A 22,711-nucleotide genomic window follows, 5' to 3' on the forward strand; every position below is an offset into this window, starting at 1 on the left:
CCATCGCCCCCAGAGCCCGCCCCGGCACGGGGCTCCTCTCCAGGCTTAAGGGTCGCGCCTGTGGAAGCAAGGACTCAACACAGGGAGGGGAGGATGGAGCTGCCAAGGGTCACCTGCACTCCTGCGAACCACCGGCCGTGCCATGTGCTCACGTGGGCCTCGATTGTCGGGGACCGCTCTGGAGTAACTTAAAACTGGTGCAAGCAAGCATCCTAGAAATACAGATGTTCCTGCCTTTCAGGGAAATAATCCCACTTCCCATGTCGTATATGGCGGGAACTTTAGAGTTGCTGAAAAAAAATATCACACAAGTCCCTAAGCACTTGTTACTTCGGAAAATAGGTCAAGTGTCAGTGTTGAATAAAGTAACTTCGGTGAGGCAGTACTTGCTTAAATGATTTTGTCCTTACATCCTAAATCTATACTTACCAGAACAATTCAACTGTTAATTTCAAGATGAAAAATAATTTTACGTTTTTGGGTATCACTCTGATCTTTAGATGGGGATTTTGTTCCACAAAATAACACTTGTTCTTTTACAAACATGCATAATACTGGTATGATTCTTGGAAAAAGAAAGAAGGATCCCTCCTCTTCCCTAGCAGAATTTTGATGTTTTGGGATTTTCCCCATCCATCCCTTCCATTAGAGAGTAGCAAGAGATCCATTCAAATATGGTGTGTTTGATCCCAGGTTGGCTCATACAATCCTTAAATAGGGCTTTAACATTATTTAATTTCTCCCAAGCATTACTTGAAAGTATATATATGTAGCAAAATATAAATTACTTCTGTACTCTCCCCCTTTCAGGCACTTTTTGGCATAGAAGGAAGATTAATTAAAAATCTGAGCTACTTTGAGAAAGAATGGAATAAAGACACAAAGAGCTGATGCTGGCTGTAAGCCTTTACTGTAATAAAATTCATTGTGAGGCCTATTTTGGTGAGTCTGGGTGCCAGGGAGGTTAGCATAAATTATGCAGCAGAAGCAAACACGAAGCCATTCTGTCAAGGGGGAGTTTTCTTCAAAAACTATCATATGTGAGAGAATATATTTCTAGCAGTAATTCTTCTCACACATGAACTGTCTGGGTTCTGATACAGGGACACAGATCAATTATAATTGTTTTGTGAAGAAAGAGACTCTTCCTGGTAAGTCAGTTTTCTAGAAGGTTCAGGTTTTTTTGAGGATAGCTGATGAAGGCACAGTGAGAGAGCTTCACAACTCAGCTTCACAACTCAGACACAGACCTCTGGTGCACTGGTTGCCTGCTGTGCTGTTGTCCTCTCAAGAACACACATGTGAAATTGAATGAAAACAAATTACTTTTAGTATTTTCAATTACATTTATGGTGCTATCCCTATGTCTCTTTGTGTTTCTGTGAACTGCTTTCCCTCAAAAATGCACTTACCAACGAAGTGCATGTCAACAGTACTGGAAATCTGTATTCCACTCCTGCAAGTAAGTACATGTACTGAGAGGAGGTTGAGAACATATTTTCAGTTGTGCCCTGTTAATGACCTTGCTGGAGATTGCTTGTGCAATCCTACACACTAGGAGCTGCCAAGTAGGTGTTCCACCCAACTTGCCATTGCCAAGAAGGCGGAGTGGTCTCATGTTTTCACAGGCAAGAAGCTGAAATTTTAGGAAAATAAGCTCTTTTTAATTATTATTTAAGATAGAGCTAAGTATCCCTTAGTAAAAATCTTTAGTCATCAACTTTTTACAAATTTTTTGGGTAGTCTATTTTTATGAACTACATCCAGGTTACATGGTTATCACCATACTCAAGAGTAGTCTGACTTCATGAACGCTGTACATGTGTCAGCCAGTCTGACACCTCTCTTGGATACTTCACCACCCTCACTGAGGGGGGTGGATGACAACTCCCAGGCAACTGGGTGAAAAATGAGTTCCTTCATTATGTTTTAATCAGATTAGTAAGGTGAAAACTAGAACTAGATGCTCAAACCTCTAAACAATGACAAGTGAGCAACTGTGAAATAAATATACTATTTCTTTTCTTACATGCCATGCAGTCAGGGAACTACTAAAATGCAGTAACAAATTGTCCTTTTACTTAGAGTTTGAAGAAGCTCTGGACTACTAGAATTGTTCTTGGAACACTTCCCTCCTGGTGAAACCATGACACTGAGTAGGAACAGTAATTCTTCCAATGGAACTTCTCACAGAACGACTAATCAAAAATTAAAATGAAGGCAGGAAGAGAAAAAGCAAACAAACCAAAGATCCAACTCAAATCACCACTCTTCTACTTCACAGGATTCTAAAATTCAGTGATGGCTACTAGGGAAATTGCCTGGAGCCCAATGTGGACAATACTGGAAACATGTGCTTGGCTGAACATACCATGTAGCTATAAATAAAACCAAACAAGATGCCAGGGTACATGTGGAATGGGATGAGGAGTAATACAGAAAATGAAACCAAGATGTGTCAGCTGGGTGGTGCTTTCTCTTACATGCATCATACATGTCACACATCCCTCCCAGAAAACAAACTCCAAACGTGAATGAGCTCTAAGGAAAGTTGCCACAAATTTTGTGGTATATGGAAAAATGCCCCCCTTAAAATATGATATTAAAATATCCTATCCTATCCTTTTCTCCTAGTATCACTCTTACAGCAGCACCTTTCATCCACCCAACACACGATGGTCCTGAAAGTCTTGTTACACATGATACAGGATGAAAGGCAGTGATGATACAGCTCATCCAAAACTGTTTGATGTTTAAATTGCAGGCATCAAAATCATGAATGGGCATAAGGCCATCATTAAAACATTTCTGAAGTAAGTGGGACAAGAAGCTGGGTATAATCAATTCATTCTCTGGCCATTATGTGATCGTGAGGTAAATGGGGCTCGTTTCTCCTTGGGAAGGAGAGGAAATGCAGAAAAGCAGTGGTTTTATCTGGCTCTGAAACCTTCACACTTCTGCTGTATGGCAACCATAGTCAAGAGAACAAATAAATAAAAGCAACCGCATAATTAAAGTTGTGGTGCATGCATACAAGTAAAAAACCTCCACACTAAGCATGGTTTTCTTTAGAGTATCATGTATCAAAGCATGCATCAATCTTTATTCTTCTAATTTTATATATTACCCTGAACTAAATGTATTTTTCTTCTGTCTTTCCCTACTTTGCCAAAATCACAGAGACGAAATAACCTATCTGCCCATGTAGTTTTGAATTAAGTATACCTTCCAAGTTTATCTGCAGAGGTTTGTCATAGATTCATAAATTCCTGAACTAGCAAAGGAAAACAGACGTCCCTAACCTGTGCCATAATGAAAACCAGGCTTTTAGGAAACAAAGCGATTCCATTTTTACAGATAATTTCTACAGAGTGCTGTCTCATTAAAAATGATAGTGTGACAAACTAATGCTAATTATTTTGGTTGCTCCTTGTCTCACAATGGTATCTAGTTAAAAGTAACAGCTGAACAGGAAAAGTACATTATCATTAATATTTTAAAATATATTTAAACACATTAATAAATGTGGACTTGCATATATGTACATCCTCTTTATATATATATATATATAAAATACTGGGCTATACTGAGAGTAAAATGAAGCCATGTGTATCTTCTGATGTTTTTGCAGAAATTGTTGTTTTCTCCAACAGTTAACTTTAATATATACAAAGAAAATATAGCAAGACATTAATTGACTGTTACGTGCCATTTTGTTTAAAAAAACTGGAATGATGATCTAACAACTGCCCCACCCCACCCCCCGAGAGACCCCAAATGTTTCAAACAAAGGAAAAATAGCATTGAAAATGAGTATTTGGAAGAAAAATCTACTAATGGGTAACAGTATTTAGGGCTAGGCTACTGCACTGTTGTTACAGATATATCAGTCAGCACTTACTGACACAGAGTATCAGGCCAGATAATTAATCTTCTAAACTCCTGCTGTATTGAAACCCAGACCATTATATCAAGGTGGTTCTTCGCACTGGAACAGTACAACAACACTCCAGACACAGCCCATGGACTGAGGGCCCAATGTGGCTGCTACTGCTTGGCAGTGCTCTGAGGAGTAATCAGACACACTTTGTTCCTTTCTATGAAATAGCTATTGCAAAGTAAAGGTCAATAATGTGTGAGGGGCTGACAGTTCAAGGGTGCATCTCACAGTCTGGTGACAGGCTCCTGCACATGCAGTTATTCTTTAAATGCGTGAGGTTAAAATTGATGTCCTGTGCTACAGTACTACGTACACCACCCCACCAAGCAAACACCAAGATCACCAAACAGCAAGGAGGAAAAAAAATACTGAAGAAACAAACTAAAAAAATCCAAAGTTTACTAAAACAATGCAGGTTAACTGTGAAAAGAGAACAGCTGTAAGTGATTGAATAAAAATGTAAGGGAACGTTTCGCTACACTTTTCTTATTCCAGGATTTTACAATCTTTCCTCTTCCTCATCCTCCAAAAAAATTACTAAATAAAAAAATTCCATATAGGTATTAACTTAAACCAACTGGACTAGTAATTTAATAGCTGAAGAGGATTCTTCAGTGCACAGAAGATCTGGAGATGCTGGCATCTCAGGAGAAAGCTGTATCACCATTCTAAGCTAACCTACATGATTTCTGGGTAATCTTTTCCCTGTTTCTAAAAGATTAATTCCAAAATTTGCAAGTTCAGTTTCTTCTAAGAAAACTTGTTAACAATCTTTTTGATTGTTTGTTTGCTTCTCCTCAATGTTTTAAACAACTGCACTTTCTGTCACATTGTATCCACAGGATGGTGTGATTTACATTTATTCTTGGTTTCTTTTCATTTTGTCATTGATTTCATACTGTTGTGTTGCTGGATTTTACCATCTGCACCATCCCAGTGCTTGGAACGATGCTATTAAGAAAACACCAGCACACTTGCTTATATATATACATGTATATATACTATTATGACACATTTGGGCTACACAAAGAACGTGAAGAAGTCTACCTGTGTTCATCTCATGTGACAAGTGGAATGCAGACACTTTCCGTCTTTCCACGTAGAATAAGAACTGCTAGGCACTTGTAGCACCTATCTATATGAAAAGCATAGGGCAGGCCTGAAAACTGCAGAATTACACAAAACTTACTTCAGTTTTACAGGTTAAAACCAGATATGCATATTGGAAAATATTAATATGATATTTGATAAGAGACTTTAAATATCAGAGTTCTAGTCAGATTCAGCCTTGCTACATTATTGCCTGTTTAAATGTAAATTCAAATAGCGGGTTGGTTTATTTTTTTTCATAGACATGCTTTTCATGGAACTTGGAAAACAAAGGTTTTATATGTAGGAACCATCTTTCATGAGAGATGAAACCACTATATAGGTTATGCTTACATGAAAACAAACATGAGGCTTCATGTACAAACCTCATGCAAATAAGGTAATAATACATCTGAAAACACTAGGAATGATCAGGCTTATTTTTAAGAAAGAGGACATTCTGAAGATTGGCATTTGGAGACTTTGAACTCTTAGTCATCCAAGGAAGGCTTGCCACTCTCAGAATAGAACTGCCCATCTTTTTAGGTGTTGTGTCAAACTGTACAGTACACAGATCCTAATATCTCCAGCTCAAATCTATAAGCAGTTGAATTTGTCAAGAGTAACCATTAAGCTGTGAATAGTCTCATTTTTATGAGCGTAACAGATTTAACTTTTGTGGTCTTTAATTAATCCTAGATATAAAAAGCTTCTTAAGTACCTCTTATTTACCATGACGTATCTCACATCTGTTTACTAAGTGAAAAACACTATAAAAATACAAATTCTGCATAAAATGGTTTGTAGTTGAGAAAGTGCAAGGCAATAAACTAATTTGAGAAGCCAAATATATGCAGGTTTAAAACAATTCCTTTTGTATACTGAGAAATACAGGAGAGCTTTCTGTCCAAGTTGCTAATGGAGACAATTTTAAATAGACCTTTCTTGCGGTAACAGCAGTTAAAACTACTTAGCTCTTTTCAATTCCCACGGGATGAATATTGACTGAGTAATTACAGCTATAATCTTTTTCAGTCTCTTTACAAAAGTTTTCTGCAGAATTATGTCATTAAGACAGAGCTTACTGTATGTAACATGCCTATAATTCAATTGTGCTTAATGGCTCCAACCTACTTAATTTTACCCATTTTCCTTTGTATTTGGAATTTCATGAATGTTTTGTCACAGAAGTTTATGAAATAGATGACAAACAGAACATCAAATTTTCATTTATATATAGGAAGATACTGACTTAATGGTAAAACTACAGGAAACATCTCGATGCCTATGAAGAATCAAAAATCTTTTAGAGAAAACCCCCTATTTTTTAATTTAAATTCCATGTCTTAAGCACTGTGACAGTGTATATTTTTGAAATCTGTGTAAGTCTGAAGTATGCTTGCCCCTCACTCTGCCCTCCTTCCAAATAAAAGAGACAATTTTATACATATCTACAGTATTTAATAAAGGTGTCCAAACCAGCAAAAGTTTTTACATAAATGTTTCAGCACTTAAAGAGGAACATTTAATTTGCTCTCAGCTCAGACAGCAAAATTAAATGGAAACATAACAGCCTTCTGCAGAGAGAATGCATTAAACTATTTCTCTCTGTGGGGAAAGGCAATATCTTAATATGATGATTTAACAAAACCAAATTTAATTCAAGCAGTTAATAATTCTATCCTTATTTAAATGCTTAAATGTTTGCCACCTGACTGAAAAATAATCAGCTTCTTTTGGAGTCTGCATTAGTATTTTTTAACAAATCATTGAAAGTTATTCAATAGAGTTTTCTACAAATTGATTGGCTACATACATTAAGGAAGTTAAATACACGTGAAAGCTAGCAGCTACAAGTACCTCAAAAATAGTACACATTTACAGATTATACAGGGATCAGAGTGCAAATGTCAAGAGAGAATTGTTTTCAAGGACTAAGTTACTTACAACACCCATTTTTACATCCTAAACAGAAGGCTGTAGACAAAAAAAAATTTGATTCTTATATTTAGAAATCTCTTTGAAGAGCTTCTTGACCACCTAAAAACATGAACTGTTGCTTCATGTATTAATGTTATCACTTTTAATTATGGCATATAACTTGCAGTGTCTGCCTCCTCTTTTTTTCTTTTGAAGAATATAGAAGTTCAGAAACTGCTCATATAAAGAACAGAAATACTAGTTGTATTCCCATATGGAATTATAATGATTTTAGATTCTTTTATGTCTTTTGAAGATATTTCTGTAAGCAAAATATGAAAGCAGAAATCCATGTCAGTCTTCAGAAGAAGCTTTGGGTTATAGTAATTTTGTGAAAATGCTTAATTTTCTTCTTGCAGCATTTCTTCTATTTCTTTATCCCAGTTTTCATCACGCTTTTCCGATTCTGTCACCACCTCATACTCTTGAAGCTCTTGTTGTAATTCCTTTTCCCAATCAGCAGTTTCTTCTACAAGAGATAAATAAAGTGTAAGAATTTAATTGATAATGTATAATGTTGCTTATTATTATAAAAGCAGATGAATTTGCAGTGCACCTCTCTTGTATTTCCTAAACTTTACTGACAATTCTCCTTAAAAACTAAAGAGACTTCAAGATCAGAAATTTCACCTTCTTATTGATCACAAGTAGGAATTAAGTAATATATAAGTCTATATTCCTATGTGCCTACTATAATAAAGATCTAAAAAGCATCTAAAAGTTGTTATAAGCATCCCTTTGCAACATCATTTCCTACAGTCTTTCAGTCTGCTATCAACTGAATCAAGTTTGCACTTTTAAATCTCCATAAAATATGAAGTTCATAAATGTGTTTATATACTGTTATGAAAAAAAAAAAAGATCAAATGCTGTGCCTAATTTAAAACAAAGAAGCAGGTATTCTCCTCACTGGCATTTGTAGCTAGGCAAGCTCATTTAATCAGGGTTAAAGGTAATCATATTTCATACTTCAGGGCAAAAAATGAGTCAGAAGGCATTACAGTGTTATTAATCTCTATTTTAATTAGCTCTACCTATCATAGGCAAGAGTGTGGGGGAGGAGATGGGTGTTTGATGTTGGTTAGTACTTCAGCCTAGATACAAAGGTACGCAATTCCATAGTCCAAGTCAGTAAGGCCAGCTGAGATTTCTCTGAACAAATAACACATTAATGACTTACTGAAACACTTTCATCAAAGAAATAGATGCAAGAATCTGATTTTACTCATAACAATTCCTCAATCTTGGCTACGTATTGGAAAAAAAAAATTCAGAAAACAGTGATTCAGAAACATCCAAAGCACATTGTAAGATGAATTCTGAAAACTGTAGTGAATTACCTCATAAGCATCTACATATACAAGTGTCTTCATAGTAAATTGTTCATTGTGTATGGCCAGAGTTCGATCATCACAGACTGTTTTTTATGCTCTTTACACTAATATTAGTTCTTCGGAATTATTTTAAGTATAAGTTCCACCTAATTTCTTCTCATCATTCTCAGAACTATTTGTTAAATTTTAAGTGTTCCAAATGCCTCTCAACCTTTTAGAGCAGAGGCCTCTGCAAGCTCATAGTTTGGTGCAAATACTGCCTTTTTAGCTGGTGCCACAAGAAGAAAACAGAGCCTGACTTCCAAATACTGTACTGTACCTACAAGGATGTCAATTTAAAGGAAACAAAAAATTGTACACATAAGAACCAATGAAAGAGAAGGCAAGGAAAGGAGGAGATACACAGGAAAAAATGCCCCATATTCACTTTCATGGAAGAGCGACCTAAAACTTCTTAGGTGCTTTGGATTTAAACCCCTCAAAGCTAACATTCTGTGTAAGATGTGGTTTGATTGTAGTGAAAATTATAATTAATTTCTGCAATCTCTCATTGTATACACTTTGAAAAATTTGCTAAATTCTCATTTCATACACTTTGAAAAAACTGTCACAAATCTACTTCTCTAAATTGAATTACGACTTTTTTTTTTTTTTTAAATCAGCCTTTCCTAGAATTGCTCTACTTAAGACACAGAGGTAATAATAGCTTTACCTTCTACTACTGAAGTCTCTTCTTTCTTTTTGTCTAGCACTAGTTGTTCCATTTCTTTTCTTAGGTCTTCCTGATTCAGATTACAGGCATCAAAAGCATCACTCACAAATTCTGATACTCCTGGACTTGTGGAAATCTCTTCCTCATCCTGCAGCAAGACAGTTTAGTATAAACTTATCCAGACAGGGGAAGAAATGTCACCAACACATATTTCCACTCATGTGACTGCTTTTAAATAGAGTCAGCAAAAACCAAACCAAATGCGTTTTTCTGAGAACTATTTTTCTTTATGGGATACTTTGCTTTAAGAGTATTTTTGTACAGACAAAAACGTTAGATAGTTGTACTGAAAATGATCTGCTTTACATCCTAGGCTGCCTTTTTGTGTTCGCTTAACAACTTTAATTCTGTTTTTGTAATCTTTGGAAACAATAATAAACTCATAAGTAGTTTACAACAGGACCTAAGATTAACACTAAAAATTTGACCACAATTCAGTAACAGTTTTCTAGACAGGAATAAGATTAAGAGAGGACTGTTCTTTGAAATCTTTGTAGCTTAATTTAGTCCCCTGCATATTATTGGCAAGTGAATTCACAGCTCTGCTTCTGCCAAGAGTGTTCTCTGGCACTGATTTTACAATCCAGAAATGAACAAGGGTCATTACATGCCTATGGTACAGGTTTCTGCAGTATCAAGTAAAAGTGCAATAAAACAATGTTGCTATTGCAATGCATCATTTAGATTTCCTATACTCCAGCCTGATCACTGCTGAAGAGCTGGACAGAACATGGCACATAAGTACATTTTTATGAAGATACTCCTCATGTCTAAATACAATGCTAACCTTCTACTCCAAACATTTTGGAAATGTCACTCTTGGGAGGAAAAACATATCTTATTATAACGTGCAAGATACTAATGAAAGCATTCTTCAGATAAATTACTGTTTCTTCTAATGAAAATCAGTTTCAAGATTATACGCTAAAAATTATCATCAGAGCAAAAGAGCAGCAGGTTAGGACTGTCAGATACTATATTATTATGGTTTCACAGCAAAACTTACTCAAAAGGATGCATAATTACCTACTAAGTAACAGCTTCACATATTAAATACCAGATAAAATATACCAGCATTTTTACCTCTTGAGATTTTATTTGAAGCTTTATTGTAACAGGTGGTGTTTTCGGTCGTACTGTTTCTGTCAAGGGGGAGAGAAAAAAAGGTAGATTACATTTAAATATGTAAAAATATCATTTAATCTGTATGTCTATTAAATATACAGGGAAATATTCCATTTTAAGATTTGAGGAATCCTGGTGGTTAAAGGCTGAATTCAACCACAGGTGAAGCATTTCAAACAACAAAATGGAAGAGAAGCAATTACTATTCTTAATTAAGGCAAATTTAGCAAACCATTTCCTCAGTATGACTCCAAAGTTAAGAGACAGGAACACCTCTGACACTCAAAAGGATCCAAAAAACCATGCAGATAGGAGCAGTTGGGAATCTGAGAGAATGTCTTCTATAAAACACTTACAGATGGCACCACATGCCACAAGATCTTTCAAGTTACAAATAAGTAGACTTGGTCATGAAATTCAGTTAATGTCTACCACAGAAGTTCCCAAACTCCCCTGGCTGGGTACTACTACTACTGACATGGCAAAGGAAGTAATTGAAAAACATAAACCATAGAATCTGGTTCAAATTTCCCAAGAAAATTTGCTGTGCATTCTGTATTTAGTAGCAGGGTGCTAGAAGACAATGACTGTTTACAAGCAAGGATACATCTTCTTCCTGGCAGGTAAAGGAACATCCCAACTTTCTTCCTTGTGCAACTATCAGGGTAGAGTTACAAAACAGAGCCAGGTGGCTGCAAGAACAATTAACACACAGGGCAAGTTATGGTAGCAATGGGCTGCTTGCTTAGCAGTTCTGCTTGTTTAAATATGCAAAGCAGCTCTGAGCTCGCAGCTCTGCTTCCTGCCGTGTGCCCAGGTGGACTCCTCCTGCTAACTCAGCAATTTCAGAACAAGGAATTTCTTTATGTTTACTTTTTAAAATTAAGATCAGTTTTAATTAAAATAATTTCCTAATTGGTAGCTGTCACTGCTTTAACAGCTCATCTACTCAATGCCCACTGCTCTGTCCCATCCTCTCTCTTACACTAGAATGTGGAACATCTTCCTTTTGTATCTTCTTTTTTCCTTTCACATCAACCATGCTAATTTAACCTTCTGAAAAGAGCAGCCAAGGAGGAGACAGAGAGACATAAAAATGGAAGGCTAACAATTCTATTTTATAGACAGTCAGCTTTAAGAAGAAACACTGATCATTACGAAGAATTACTAACAGGCAATTACTTCCATTTTTAGCCTCCGATTAGGGAATCCAACCTTCAAAAAAGTTACTTAAGCCAAAAATAACATGGATGATTCAGAGCTTCCCAAATCTATGCAATTTCTGAATGAAACAAAACATGTATTTACTGCAGCCTAGTATATGTATCTTTTCCATTACAGAACGTAGAGTCATTATGACAGTAAATCTATTTGCATGTCCTTCACTGTATGGTGGTCTAAACTATATGAGAGCCACAACAGGCCAAAAGACAGTGGTTTGGGTTTTTTTAAACTGAAGATGTTTTGGTTCAGTCACAATGGAAATTCTACTAGAATCCAGCAACTTTCACTTTGACTGGCAATTTCTAAGGGTTTGGATGACTCAAACATTACATTTTTTATTGTTCAACAGGGTCAGATGCCATCTCTCCTGTAGAGTTGAGACACTTCAATTAAAACACCCATAGTTTTGGACAGCAGATCACTGTCCTGAATAAAAGAAGTGGGAATTGGTGCCTCTTGGTTTGCAGTAGATGCTGGAATAGCCTGTCTTGTCAGTGCTCTTGGATATTAACTCAGAGAAAACTACTTTCTTTACGCTAGATGGGGACCTTGCCTAGGCTGACACAGGCACACTCCAAACAGAACCTATGAGAAACAGAATGAGAAAAACTGACAACAAAGGCGCACACACACACAAAAGCTTGAGGAAGCTACTACAGTCCTTTTCAAAAGGGTATCTTCCATGCAATATACAAGACCAGCTCTGAAATTTCATTTGTAACCTCCCCTTCATCCCAAGGTGCAGCTGCCAGTGTCCAAGGAGCCAAGGCCCAGCTGACTAATCTTAGCTCAAACAATGCAGAAAATCAGTAAGCTGTGCAAAAGACCTGTGAGAAAGCCTATAAAAAAAATAAGGAAGGAGACATTAGAAACTGAGGTAACAGTAGAAAGATGGGACCATTGGCAGTGCAAGGACTCAAGAGGAAAAATACTAAGAAAGCTATTGTATTTGAAAGGGGTGAAAAAGAAGTCAACTTGGCAGTGATCAGCTGGCTGTCAGGCCAGCATGTCCACATGACAGGACATGAGTATTAATGGACTTCATGGATGACAACAATTTATTGATATTGGGGATATGAGAATCTGTTCCAGGGTGCAGCAAAAGCTTTCTCCTGCCCAATTTCTGCCCAGCCTGCCAAGAATCTTCAAGTGTCTTACCAGAGGTGGTGAGCCCACCTTAACTTAAGCTAAGATTTAATGAACTACTGGTTATCTTTTGCATCTTTGCCACTAACTGCTTTCTACTCTTTAAGCTGCTTATATTCCTGCTCGCAGAACTTGTTTGCATGCAGATAAAGAGGCACAGTGGTTCATAAGAGGGTCAGTAAGAATCATCAGTATAAAATGAGCAAGGTAACTAAAGACATCTATGTTGAAGTGGCTTTTTCATCTCAAGACTGAATCCCAGGTAACCTCCTGGTCCCCATTTTTTCCCATTTCTATAATACATTGTGGGCCTTTCCACACCCTGCACGTCTCTGCCTCCATCACCACCGAAATTCTACCTCTGCATCACTCGCTAATTTGTTTGGTCTGAGGGATAAGCAAAAGCCAAGAGCAAACTATATGCCAGCTGGCTGGGTTGGCTAGCTGTCTCACCAAGTGAATTAAGTCAAAAAAAGCACACCTGAGACCACTAGTGGTCATGAGCTGTTATAAGCCAAGTACAGCGTTTCTCCTCTTGAGATTTCTATTCCTCTGACACAGTTAGCTGAAGCTGGAAAACAGCTTGAAAGCACTGGGAGCCTCTTCTTCTCCATGCTACACAAACACACCAAGTATGGTGAGAGAAGCCCTGATTTAATTGGAAATCCAGGATAAAAATTTGATGGCATCTGATGTATTCAGTGAGCATGCATGACAGTAAGTTAATGAGCTTGCTAAAACAAATGTTTCCAGTACCTTTCAGTTCACTATCCTCTTCTCTGCCTTTGCTCTCTTCTTTTCCTACTGCTTGCTGTTGAGCTGCAAGTGCAGTGAGTTGTGCAGACTGTTTAATTAAGGACACCCTGTAGAAATAATTTCTCCAAAACACCTCCTCCTTTACGCTAGAAGGAAGAAATAGATTTTGATTACTACACTTGGAAATATGGTTCCTTTTACCATCTAGCAGTGAAATAAAATGAAATATGCAGAGAGAAGGAGTAGACATAGCTGCTATTTAAGTAAAAACTTAAAAAAGAAATTTGTGATATTAACACATTTTAAAAAATCCATCATTGTAGAATTTCTTGATCCCTTACAAGGCAGTTGCAACGGACTTGAACATATAATAATAATGTTACAACTTTAGAAAAAACTTAACAGCATGCAGCAACACATAGTATGGAAAAATGTTATGCTATTCCATCTCTCTTGACAAATTAGGTAAGCTAACCCAACAAGCCAAACAACCCTGTTCTCTTTACTTCCTCTCTAAACTCAACATTCTGTTGTTGTCAAACTATATTCATCTACATCTTCCCTAGACATCAGGTGGAACTGGAACACCTTTGATAGCAGAACTATTTCACTTAGCTGTACGTCTTTCAGTAACCTTTAGTAACTAGAAACTGACATCCCAGAAATGACCAACTTTGTTAAGTGGTAAACTATCCCATATTTCAGGTAACATTTCCCTCTGAAATCCCTCCAGCAAGCAAGAAAAGACCCAGCTTTAACCCAGAGGCAAAAGAAGGCAGAAATGGTATAACCTGTGGGGAGGAAAGTATGTAGGTTAAGGGAGAGAGAAGGAGAGAGAAGGAGAGAGAAGGAGAGAGAAGGAGAGAGAAGGAGAGAGAAGGAGAGAGAAGGAGAGAGAAGGAGAGAGAAGGAGAGAGAAGGAGAGAGAAGGAGAGAGAAGGAGAGAGAAGGAGAGAGAAGGAGAGAGAAGGAGAGAGAAGGAGAGAGAAGGAGAGAGAAGGAGAGAGAAGGAGAGAGAAGGAGAGAGAAGGAGAGAGAAGGAGAGAGAAGGAGAGAGAAGGAGAGAGAAGGAGAGAGAAGGAGAGAGAAGGAGAGAGAAGGAGAGATGACTAAGAACAGGGGGAAAAAAACTATTAAGCAATGTGGTAGAACAGGCAAGGACAGCATGACCAGAGGCTGGAGACAGAGCATCAGAGACAGATCTGATGAACACCTAGAATACGGGCAGATCTTCAGGACTGAAAGGAGGGAAAAGGTAAACAGAATGCGGAGCTGGGGTGGTTCATAAAAGGTGGAAATTTAAAACAGAAAAGGTCACAAAGAAAGATGTTTTCTGTTTTCATCCTTAGGCAAGAAGACTAGTGTTGGGAACTCCCACTTCAAGATAATATTGACTTTTGAAACGAGCTTTAGGAGCAGAGTCTGGGACTGGACAAGGAAGAACAGTTAGGGAATAAAGCTGTGACCAAGAAGGCCACAACTGCTTGGACAAAGACCTTTGGATCTTTTAGTTAGGTCCACTAGAAGGAAGGCAGCTCAACGCAGAGCTTTTCCCATTGCCTATTCAAACCCAGGTTTTCTTGCTTGCACTGCTGCCGCTTTGTGACACATTCTTTTACCATTTCTCCAGTGTGGTCTCTGACTATCTGTAACCACCTTTCCGGGGTGTCAGTTACACCAACAGATCTGAACATTTTTGTTGTTGCATTTACCTTTGTTTGGGGGAAAAAATAATTTTAATTTAGCACATCGGACATGGAAAAATTGAAGGCCTTTCCCATACTTAAATTAACAGGTCCTTGCTGGTTCTGAAGGTGTAATAGATGTACTTCTGTTCTTTCCTCCAACTGCTAAACTTCCATGCACATGCAGTATTCCACACATTTGACATTAGCAGATAAAAAACATACATCGGAAGAACACAGAGAATTGAAGGAAGTGAAAAGAACAAAGGGTAATTTATGGGTATTTACAGAAACATTAAAAGTACGATGATACATAGTTACCAGCAGAAATTACTTACTGTTTGGGAACGAGATCAAACCTCATCCTATTAAGAAGTTCATCTTCTTGTAACATCACCAGTGCAACAGGGTACATTTGATCAAAGTCAAAATTAAACTGCACACCTGCTGGGGGATCCCGCAGAAAGTTCCGTTTGTCCTTTGAAGAACATATTTATGGTCATTAACTGATATTGGACAAAGGACACCCTATTTCACATGCAAGATCAGCAAAGCAGTACGTGAAACCTTTACAAAAATAAAAATTATACCAAGGATCTGCTGTGGCTCAAGTTGAAACTGATAGAACTATTTACTATTGCACATGATCAGCACACTGACACATATATTAGAAGTATGTTGAAAATACATAATTTAATAATGCCAACCAAACTCACTTAAAAAAAAAAGAGAAGCTTTAATCTCTCGAAGAGAGGATTTCAAATCTTACAGGAAATAAAATACTTACTGCCGATAAGGCCAATATTTGTTGTTGAATTGTTTCTTCTTCATTGCTGTCTACCCAGGGAGGCACTGCGGCTTCTGTTATTGAGAGGAGGAAGATAATTCCTTGAGTATTACTTGAACCCCCCCCCCAAACAACAAAACAGACCTTCCATAAAGTAACATATAGTGTCATAAAAATAAGCAGTTATACCAGTAGTCCTATTCATAGTTCCTTTTTCTTAAATTAAGTTCATAGCATGAGAGAGAAGCTGTAGAAATGGATCCTTACTTATCAGAGGTAAAAAATAATAATTAAATAGTTTCTGATTTCTGTTGTAAAAATCAAACTGTGGGGATTTCTTTGCACCAGTGCCTCTTAGTTTAGTTACTGAAGTAGTGCTGTATAACCAGCTAAGTTGTCTGCAAATAGCATTTCTTGATTCACTCTGAATGTGTAAACTTTGTCTACATTAAGTTTGCAAAATAATTTACACCCAGAAGACACCAATTCTTTAACAATGGAGATAAAGATTATAAATTTGTTATAAATTACATCATGTTATACACTGAATAAGCCCACTCAAGTTCAGCTGATTTACATATTTAGGCAGATACTTCCAAAATAGTTCTATAGGCTGTATAGAGAGGAAAATAAACTATTGTAGATGTATAGATATTTATTCATCTTTTCACTGTCAATGCAAATTCAGCCTACAGAGACAACAGGATGCATCTGTAACAGTTAACTTATTACTCTTGTGCCCTTAAACTAACAATGTTTCTTTGCCTGTGCACCTGATATCAGCAAGATCTTTCACCCACATAGATTCCCTTCTGATGCTAATGCTTCTTGCAGTCAGGTCATCTGTTACTCCTCCTTTGGCCAATCTAGCTACCTATTTTCATAAAGCTTGTAGAAATATATTAAGAGAGTCTACTAACAGAGACAAAAAGAATTACAGACAAGAAGATCACATAAACAATCTTGCAAGAAGAAACCAGACTAACATACTAACTATAAACACCATGAAAAATTTTATCACAATCCATTTAAAACAGCTCATTTTAAAGATTAACAATAGAGTCACTAATTATTCAAACTGTCAGAAATTACCGCAATCAGGTAAGACATTAAAATTATGAAACTCGATGTGAAAAAACAACTGTGCTTATTTTAAACTCTTGAATAGATCCACTGATGTTAATAGTATATGGGTGGATAACTTAAAGAATTTAGATCACAGATAATTACAAAGTAAATGATTTATGGGAAAGCAAAGGAGCAATTATGTCTTTAATGTAAGCAGAGTAACTCCTAAAGCAAAACTAATTAAATACTATAGTGCAAACCCTAACCTATGTTTTTAATTTCATTATGAAAATGTGACATTATTGCTAAAGCTCAGAAGAAATCAGCATGCCAGTTTTCAATAAATACACAGGTTTAAGACGCAAAACAGCAGCAAGAGATCAGCTCTGCATTAGCACAGTGATCTTTGAGATAATTTCATAAAGCTGAATTTGGTTAAAAAAGCAAGATAATGTAATACTAGCCTCATTTAAAAATATTATCTTCCTATTGCACAATATGCATTAAGTTGTGCCATAACATGTTTCATTAAACAGAGCTTTGATAGATTAGTTTTAGATGTACCTCAACTACACAGCTTCCACCAGGTTTTCACTTATGTGATGTTAGGCACTAAGAAAAAAAGCATACATTACCTGATTTTTTGGTTTGCTGCTCTTGGACAAATTTTTTCTGTTCCTTCTGAAAATCTCCAATAATTGTCTAAAAAAAAAAATTAGGGAACCACAATTAAAAAAAAATTCACTCCCCTTGTTTCACGTTCACTCAGCAAGTGCTTTCAAATTCTTATATCTGTGGTAGCCCTTTTTGTAAGTTGAAGGTGTTTCATGTCAATCATACATTTCCCTTTACCGAAACATTTGATTTTGCATTTAAGAAGTTATAACTATTGTGTATGCTTTCAAAATTATATTTATAGTTTTATCAAAATAGGAGGACAAGGAAAAAAGACTAGCTCATAATTTGAACACTGGCATACTATGCATATCCACTTACTGCCTTATATCAAATACGGACAACACAGACTGTTTAGACTTATTTCAGCATGTTTTAAAGCATTAAACACCTAAAGATACCCTTGGCCTTACAGTAAGTTTCAAGAGTTGCCTAAGAAATACATCCATTGCAGTAAATTGGGCTTGCAAAATTGTAAAGCAGAATTTTCAGAATGTTTTCTTAGCTGAAATAACTTCTCCATTTATGTTGTTGACAAATTTTCATTAAAAAAATTACATTCAGAAATATCCTACATTGAATTTAGAATTAAAAATTGGAGAATGGTCTCAGAATACGGCATGCCATAATCTAGAAGTAACAATGCAAATGTGCTGTAGTTGAAAGCAAAGGCAAAAAACCATAAAGCTAGAAACGAGTATTTAAACCACTCACAAAAAACCAAATTTTATGCAGTGAGATCTATGGCTTAAAAAGCTGCCAAAAAGCACACAAGTCTTCAAGCTAAATCCTGATAAATTCCTATAATTCTTTTTCATTCAGCAACTCAGTATTAAATTAACAGATAACCTTCTTGTTTTTTTCTTTATTATGTGGATCAAAAGTACATTACACTCTAATATACTGTAGACTGTTGTCAATGAAATCTGAAAACTAAATGTGATCATAATAGAAATTCAGAAGTGTCATTTGATGATTCATTTGGAAGACAACGTGAACACTAATTACATCAAGAAATTGAATTTCATCGTATTAAAAAAATTAAAGAGGCAACATTGTAATTCCCCTGAAGGGCTGTCAGAGACAGGAGCAGGAAGAGGGATCTGGCTGCATCTCCTGTCAGACACTCCTGGAGGCACAGTCCTACTGCAGCTACATTGGTTTTGGCCAGTTCCCTTCCCCTTCCAAGCTACCCTCAGCAACAAACACATAACACTACATAGCACTTATTGCCTTTTTTTTCCCTTTTGCCAAGTTTGTGACTTAAAGCACTGGAAGAACACTTGCTGGCAGAAGTTAACTAGAGCTGGCAGCCAGGAACACAGAGGGCAAGAGATAAGTGGCAGGGTCAGGGTGGGTAAAAGAATAGGACAACAGCAAGGTGTTTCATGAGCTCACTGGCTCTTCTGAAACTGCACCTGTATAGCTCTCGGGTTTTAGGATTTAATATCCACTGAGCTAATTCTGACTCTTGCTTCAGAGATGCACTTGAGATGCAAGCTACAGCATTTCTTCTTCCAGCTAAATAAACTGGGGGAAAAAAACTCAGCCCACACATCTCTAGACAGACATTCCCCCAACTGCTTGTCTCAAATTCTTCCAGCCCTTCCTCCTACATGTCATGTAGGAATATATGCACAGTCAGCATTTTCCATATTTTCTTTTGGTGCCTCTCCAGCGTATGAACATCCTGAAGGAATGGAACACAGGTGCAGTACTGAGTAAAGCAGGGTGACCATTTTTTGGCAGGTCTACCATGAATAAACATTTCAATCACATCATTTATCATGACAGGAGATGTACAGTATCTCTTGAAATACATAATATCTTAAGACAGCTTAAAGAAATGTTATCACATGCCAGATTTGCCACATGTTATAACAACAGTAAGCAAACAGATTTTTCAGAAAGGTATCTAGAAACAAAATACCTTATCAATGATACTGTCAATTTTTCCTTCTTCTACAGACTTCTTTATTGTCTGTGCTGTTTCAGCAACGGATTCGGATATCTTTTTTGTAGCAGCAGTGGCAAAATTGAAGAGGTAACCTTTCACAGAGAAAAAAAAGAAAGACCTGAGAAAAGATCTCTTTACATTCAGTTCTTTTACTAGATTTATTTTTCCTTCTCTTTAGACATTTGCATACCTACTTAAAAGTTTCTTTCCAAATAACTTAACCCAGCTTCTGGCCTACAAAGAACTCCTAAAATTTTATTTATCCTTTTCTAGTACATATTCTTTAATGATGATGATCAAACTCTATGCTCGATCACAACATTCTGTAAATCAAACTTGCATATGTGAACCTTGTTTACTAAATCAAACATTCCCACTGGTCCTTGAAATACTGTTTTCCAATGAGTTTTTTGAAGCAATGGGTCTTTCCTGATTTCATATAAGCATTTCAGAGACATGAAGCAATAAATTAACTTAGCCACAGTATTAAAACATTATATATTATTGTATATAATAATAATTTTATAATATATATTTTTAAAAGAAAACCAAAATGCACAATAAAATCTCATAAGGTGAAGCAGAAAATCCATGAAAAATTTCATGCAAGTAACACTTGATATTCCTTCAAAAATCCTAACATACAAGCTTGCTCTTGATGTTTGCCCTTACCTATTTTGCATTGTTTTCCTCTCTTTATCTCTATGGAAAGCACCATGGCCCTGTTCACTTTTCTGAATATATTCAGTGTCAAAACAGCAGTGACAAATATTCCCAAAGACTCATATTTTTTGTATTAGCTGAAGTGAAGAGGTGGCAGGGAAAGAACTATGTAGTGTGGGCATCTGCACTGTATTATTGCTTTTTAATTAAGGAGAACAAACTTGCAAGCAGCAAGATGTATTTCATAAACCTTCAGAAACAGAAGAACCTTCCTTCTCAAGACCTCTCAAAACGTCCAGTTTCCTTATGGGTTAGAAATGTAAGAAATAATCTTACCATGCAAAAAAAAAAAAAAATGTGAGTTCCTTTAACACACAGTTGTTGGTCACTGGTAGAATGAGTTACTTTGGAACGCTGATGTCACCTTTTGGAGAGCCGACTGTTTTTGTGGTGTATAAAATATTGTCTTTGCTATGATATCACCAAATGAATACTGAAATGCAGAGGTCTAGCCAGCCTTTAAGCAAGCCAGGTTTTTATATGTAACTTCTGTTTATAGGCTACAGAATGGTGGCAATCAAACATCCTTGAAGTACTCGCCAGCACCTTTCATATCTGTTATATGGCTTTACAACTCATCTCATGCTTCACATACAAAAAGATGCTTAACTCCTACACTTTAGATATAAATACATATACTATTCCCCTTACAAGAGTAGAGGAAGCAGCAGCCTACTGGATTGCTTACTCCGTACCAGCTTTTATTGGTTGTTTCATGTATCCCTGGAAACTTTCTCATATGCAATTGTGTTAGGTGCAAAAGGTGCTCAGGCATTTGCTTTCTGGTGACATTCTGGTGTTGTTGGACAAAGTAGTTCTGGCCAGTCCTGGAACCGAGCTGAAGAGCAAAATGCTTTTTATTTTCATTAAGGGCAAAGATATTTTTGAAGTAAGGTATTTATAAAACCTCGCTATGAGGTGGCACTTAGCCTTAGAAAAATAAAATTCGTGGTGGAAAACAACACTTCCACTTTCAAGTGACCAAAAAAGTTACCCTCCATCTTATAAATCTATGCCTGTATTAAGAACATGTATGTAGCAATAATGCTATTATTAGTTCACACTGGCAAAACTTTCATAACTTTTATAATGGCGTGATAATGAGCAAAAACTAAAATCTGTAAGGCTTTGGTTTTACCAGTAAATTCTTTATGTGCCATGGAAATTCTTTATGTGCCATCTTTTCTACATAGCTACCCTGTTTGTTAGCCGTGCAGATGCTTCTAGAGTTATGTCTTAAAACAGCGATGTCCAAATCTTTATAAAAAAGCTTTTCTACCACAACCTACCCTGGTGTCACAATGAACCCATGGATCACTAAACCAAATTTTCGCTTCCAGAGCAAATTATGGGATGGACTTTTATATGGGTAACAGTCAACACTTATTCTTCCCCTGAAATTCAAAGTACTTTTTTCTTCCTGAACAACCAGAGCAATTAGCAGATTCGAATCAATTTACCACAATGAGACAGGACTAGTATTTGATCAATCTCCACAGGCAAAACTGCTGCAGTTCAGACTGCCCGAGACAAAGCACAATCAAGAACCATCTCAGATTAACCTCTCAGATTATACTGATCCAGCATTTCAGAGCATCAATTAAAAAAAAACCCTTCGGTAACGAGTATAGATCTGTACTTTGGATTACTTTTATCTATGAATCTATAGCAAAGCAGGGATCTTATAGCAAATTACAGCTTTGCCCCTAGCAGTGTTCCCTAGCAGTGTTCAGGGCCAGTCTGAACAGGGCTTTGAGCAACCTGGTGTAGTGGAAGGTGTCCTTGCCCATGGCAGGAGGCGTGGAATGAGATGGTCTTGAAGGTCCCTTCCAACCCAAATCATTCTATGATTCCATGACAGACGAGTTCAACAAAATCATCAGACCTCATTATTTTCTTATGAAAAAACCCCACAAATTCCCGCACCAATTCATGAAGTGCATTAATTCTATACAGACAGACTTATTATATCTATACAGAGCCCGCTTCCCACAGTGCCAAAAGAACAGATACTTAAGGAAACGCTGCTGCTTTAATAACAACTCTGAAAGAAATGGCAACCGAAAGGCACGTTCGCAGCCGTTCGCTCTGTTCACTTGTTAGAGCAGCACCGGACACTCACTGCCGAACCCCTTGGCCTGGCTGAGCAGCGCCTCCGAGTCCTCCTGCAGCTCCCCCTGCTCCTGCTCCTGCTCCTGCGCGGCCGGACCCGCCTCCTCCTCCTCTTCCTCAGGACTGCTCCCCTTCCCGGCGGGCAGCAGCTGCTCCTCCCCGGCCCGCTCCAGCCCTAGCCAGCTGCCCAGGCCGCGCAACATCTCTGGGTGCGGTGGCGGCCGCGCTCGGGGATCCCGGCGCTGCCCTGCGGAAACCGGGGCGGCCGCTCCGCGCTCCTTCCGCGTGCGCCACTTCCGCCGGGAGCGGCAGCGGGAGCGGGGAAAGGGGCGGGAGCG

At 37.4% G+C, this 22,711-nt stretch overlaps 1 protein-coding gene across 1 annotated transcript; it reads right to left on the reverse strand.

The window, feature by feature from the left end:
- Nucleotides 1-6,468: 6,468 nt before the first annotated feature.
- On the reverse strand, nucleotides 6,469-22,681 carry SYAP1 (synapse associated protein 1). The gene is made up of 9 exons (XM_032677291.1): nucleotides 22,384-22,681; nucleotides 19,512-19,630; nucleotides 17,542-17,608; nucleotides 15,839-15,912; nucleotides 15,390-15,529; nucleotides 13,367-13,512; nucleotides 10,199-10,257; nucleotides 9,056-9,203; nucleotides 6,469-7,478 (listed from the first exon to the last, which is right to left on the reverse strand). Exons 1-9 carry the CDS (start codon nucleotides 22,574-22,576, stop codon nucleotides 7,351-7,353), a joined length of 1,074 nt encoding a protein of 357 aa, XP_032533182.1. The 5' UTR covers nucleotides 22,577-22,681; the 3' UTR covers nucleotides 6,469-7,350.
- Between the last annotated feature and the right edge of the window lie 30 nt (nucleotides 22,682-22,711).

The sequence above is a fragment of the Chiroxiphia lanceolata genome, chromosome 2 (genome assembly GCF_009829145.1).
Source record: "Chiroxiphia lanceolata isolate bChiLan1 chromosome 2, bChiLan1.pri, whole genome shotgun sequence".
In the NCBI taxonomy this organism is placed as follows: Eukaryota; Metazoa; Chordata; class Aves; order Passeriformes; family Pipridae; genus Chiroxiphia; species Chiroxiphia lanceolata.

What these genes read in the sequence shown, in the direction of transcription:
- SYAP1 (XM_032677291.1), bottom strand. Translation starts at nt 22,576, where the DNA reads ATGTTGCGCGGCCTGGGCAGCTGGCTAGGGCTGGAGCGGGCCGGGGAG. An exon ending in CCAGGCCAAGGGGTTCGGCA is followed by an intron (nt 19,631 to 22,383) that starts GTGAGTGTCCGG and finishes TCTCTGTGAAAG; the next exon opens with GTTACCTCTTCAATTTTGCC. An exon ending in AGAGGATAGTGAACTGAAAG is followed by an intron (nt 10,258 to 13,366) that starts GTACTGGAAACA and finishes CCCCCTTGACAG; the next exon opens with AAACAGTACGACCGAAAACA.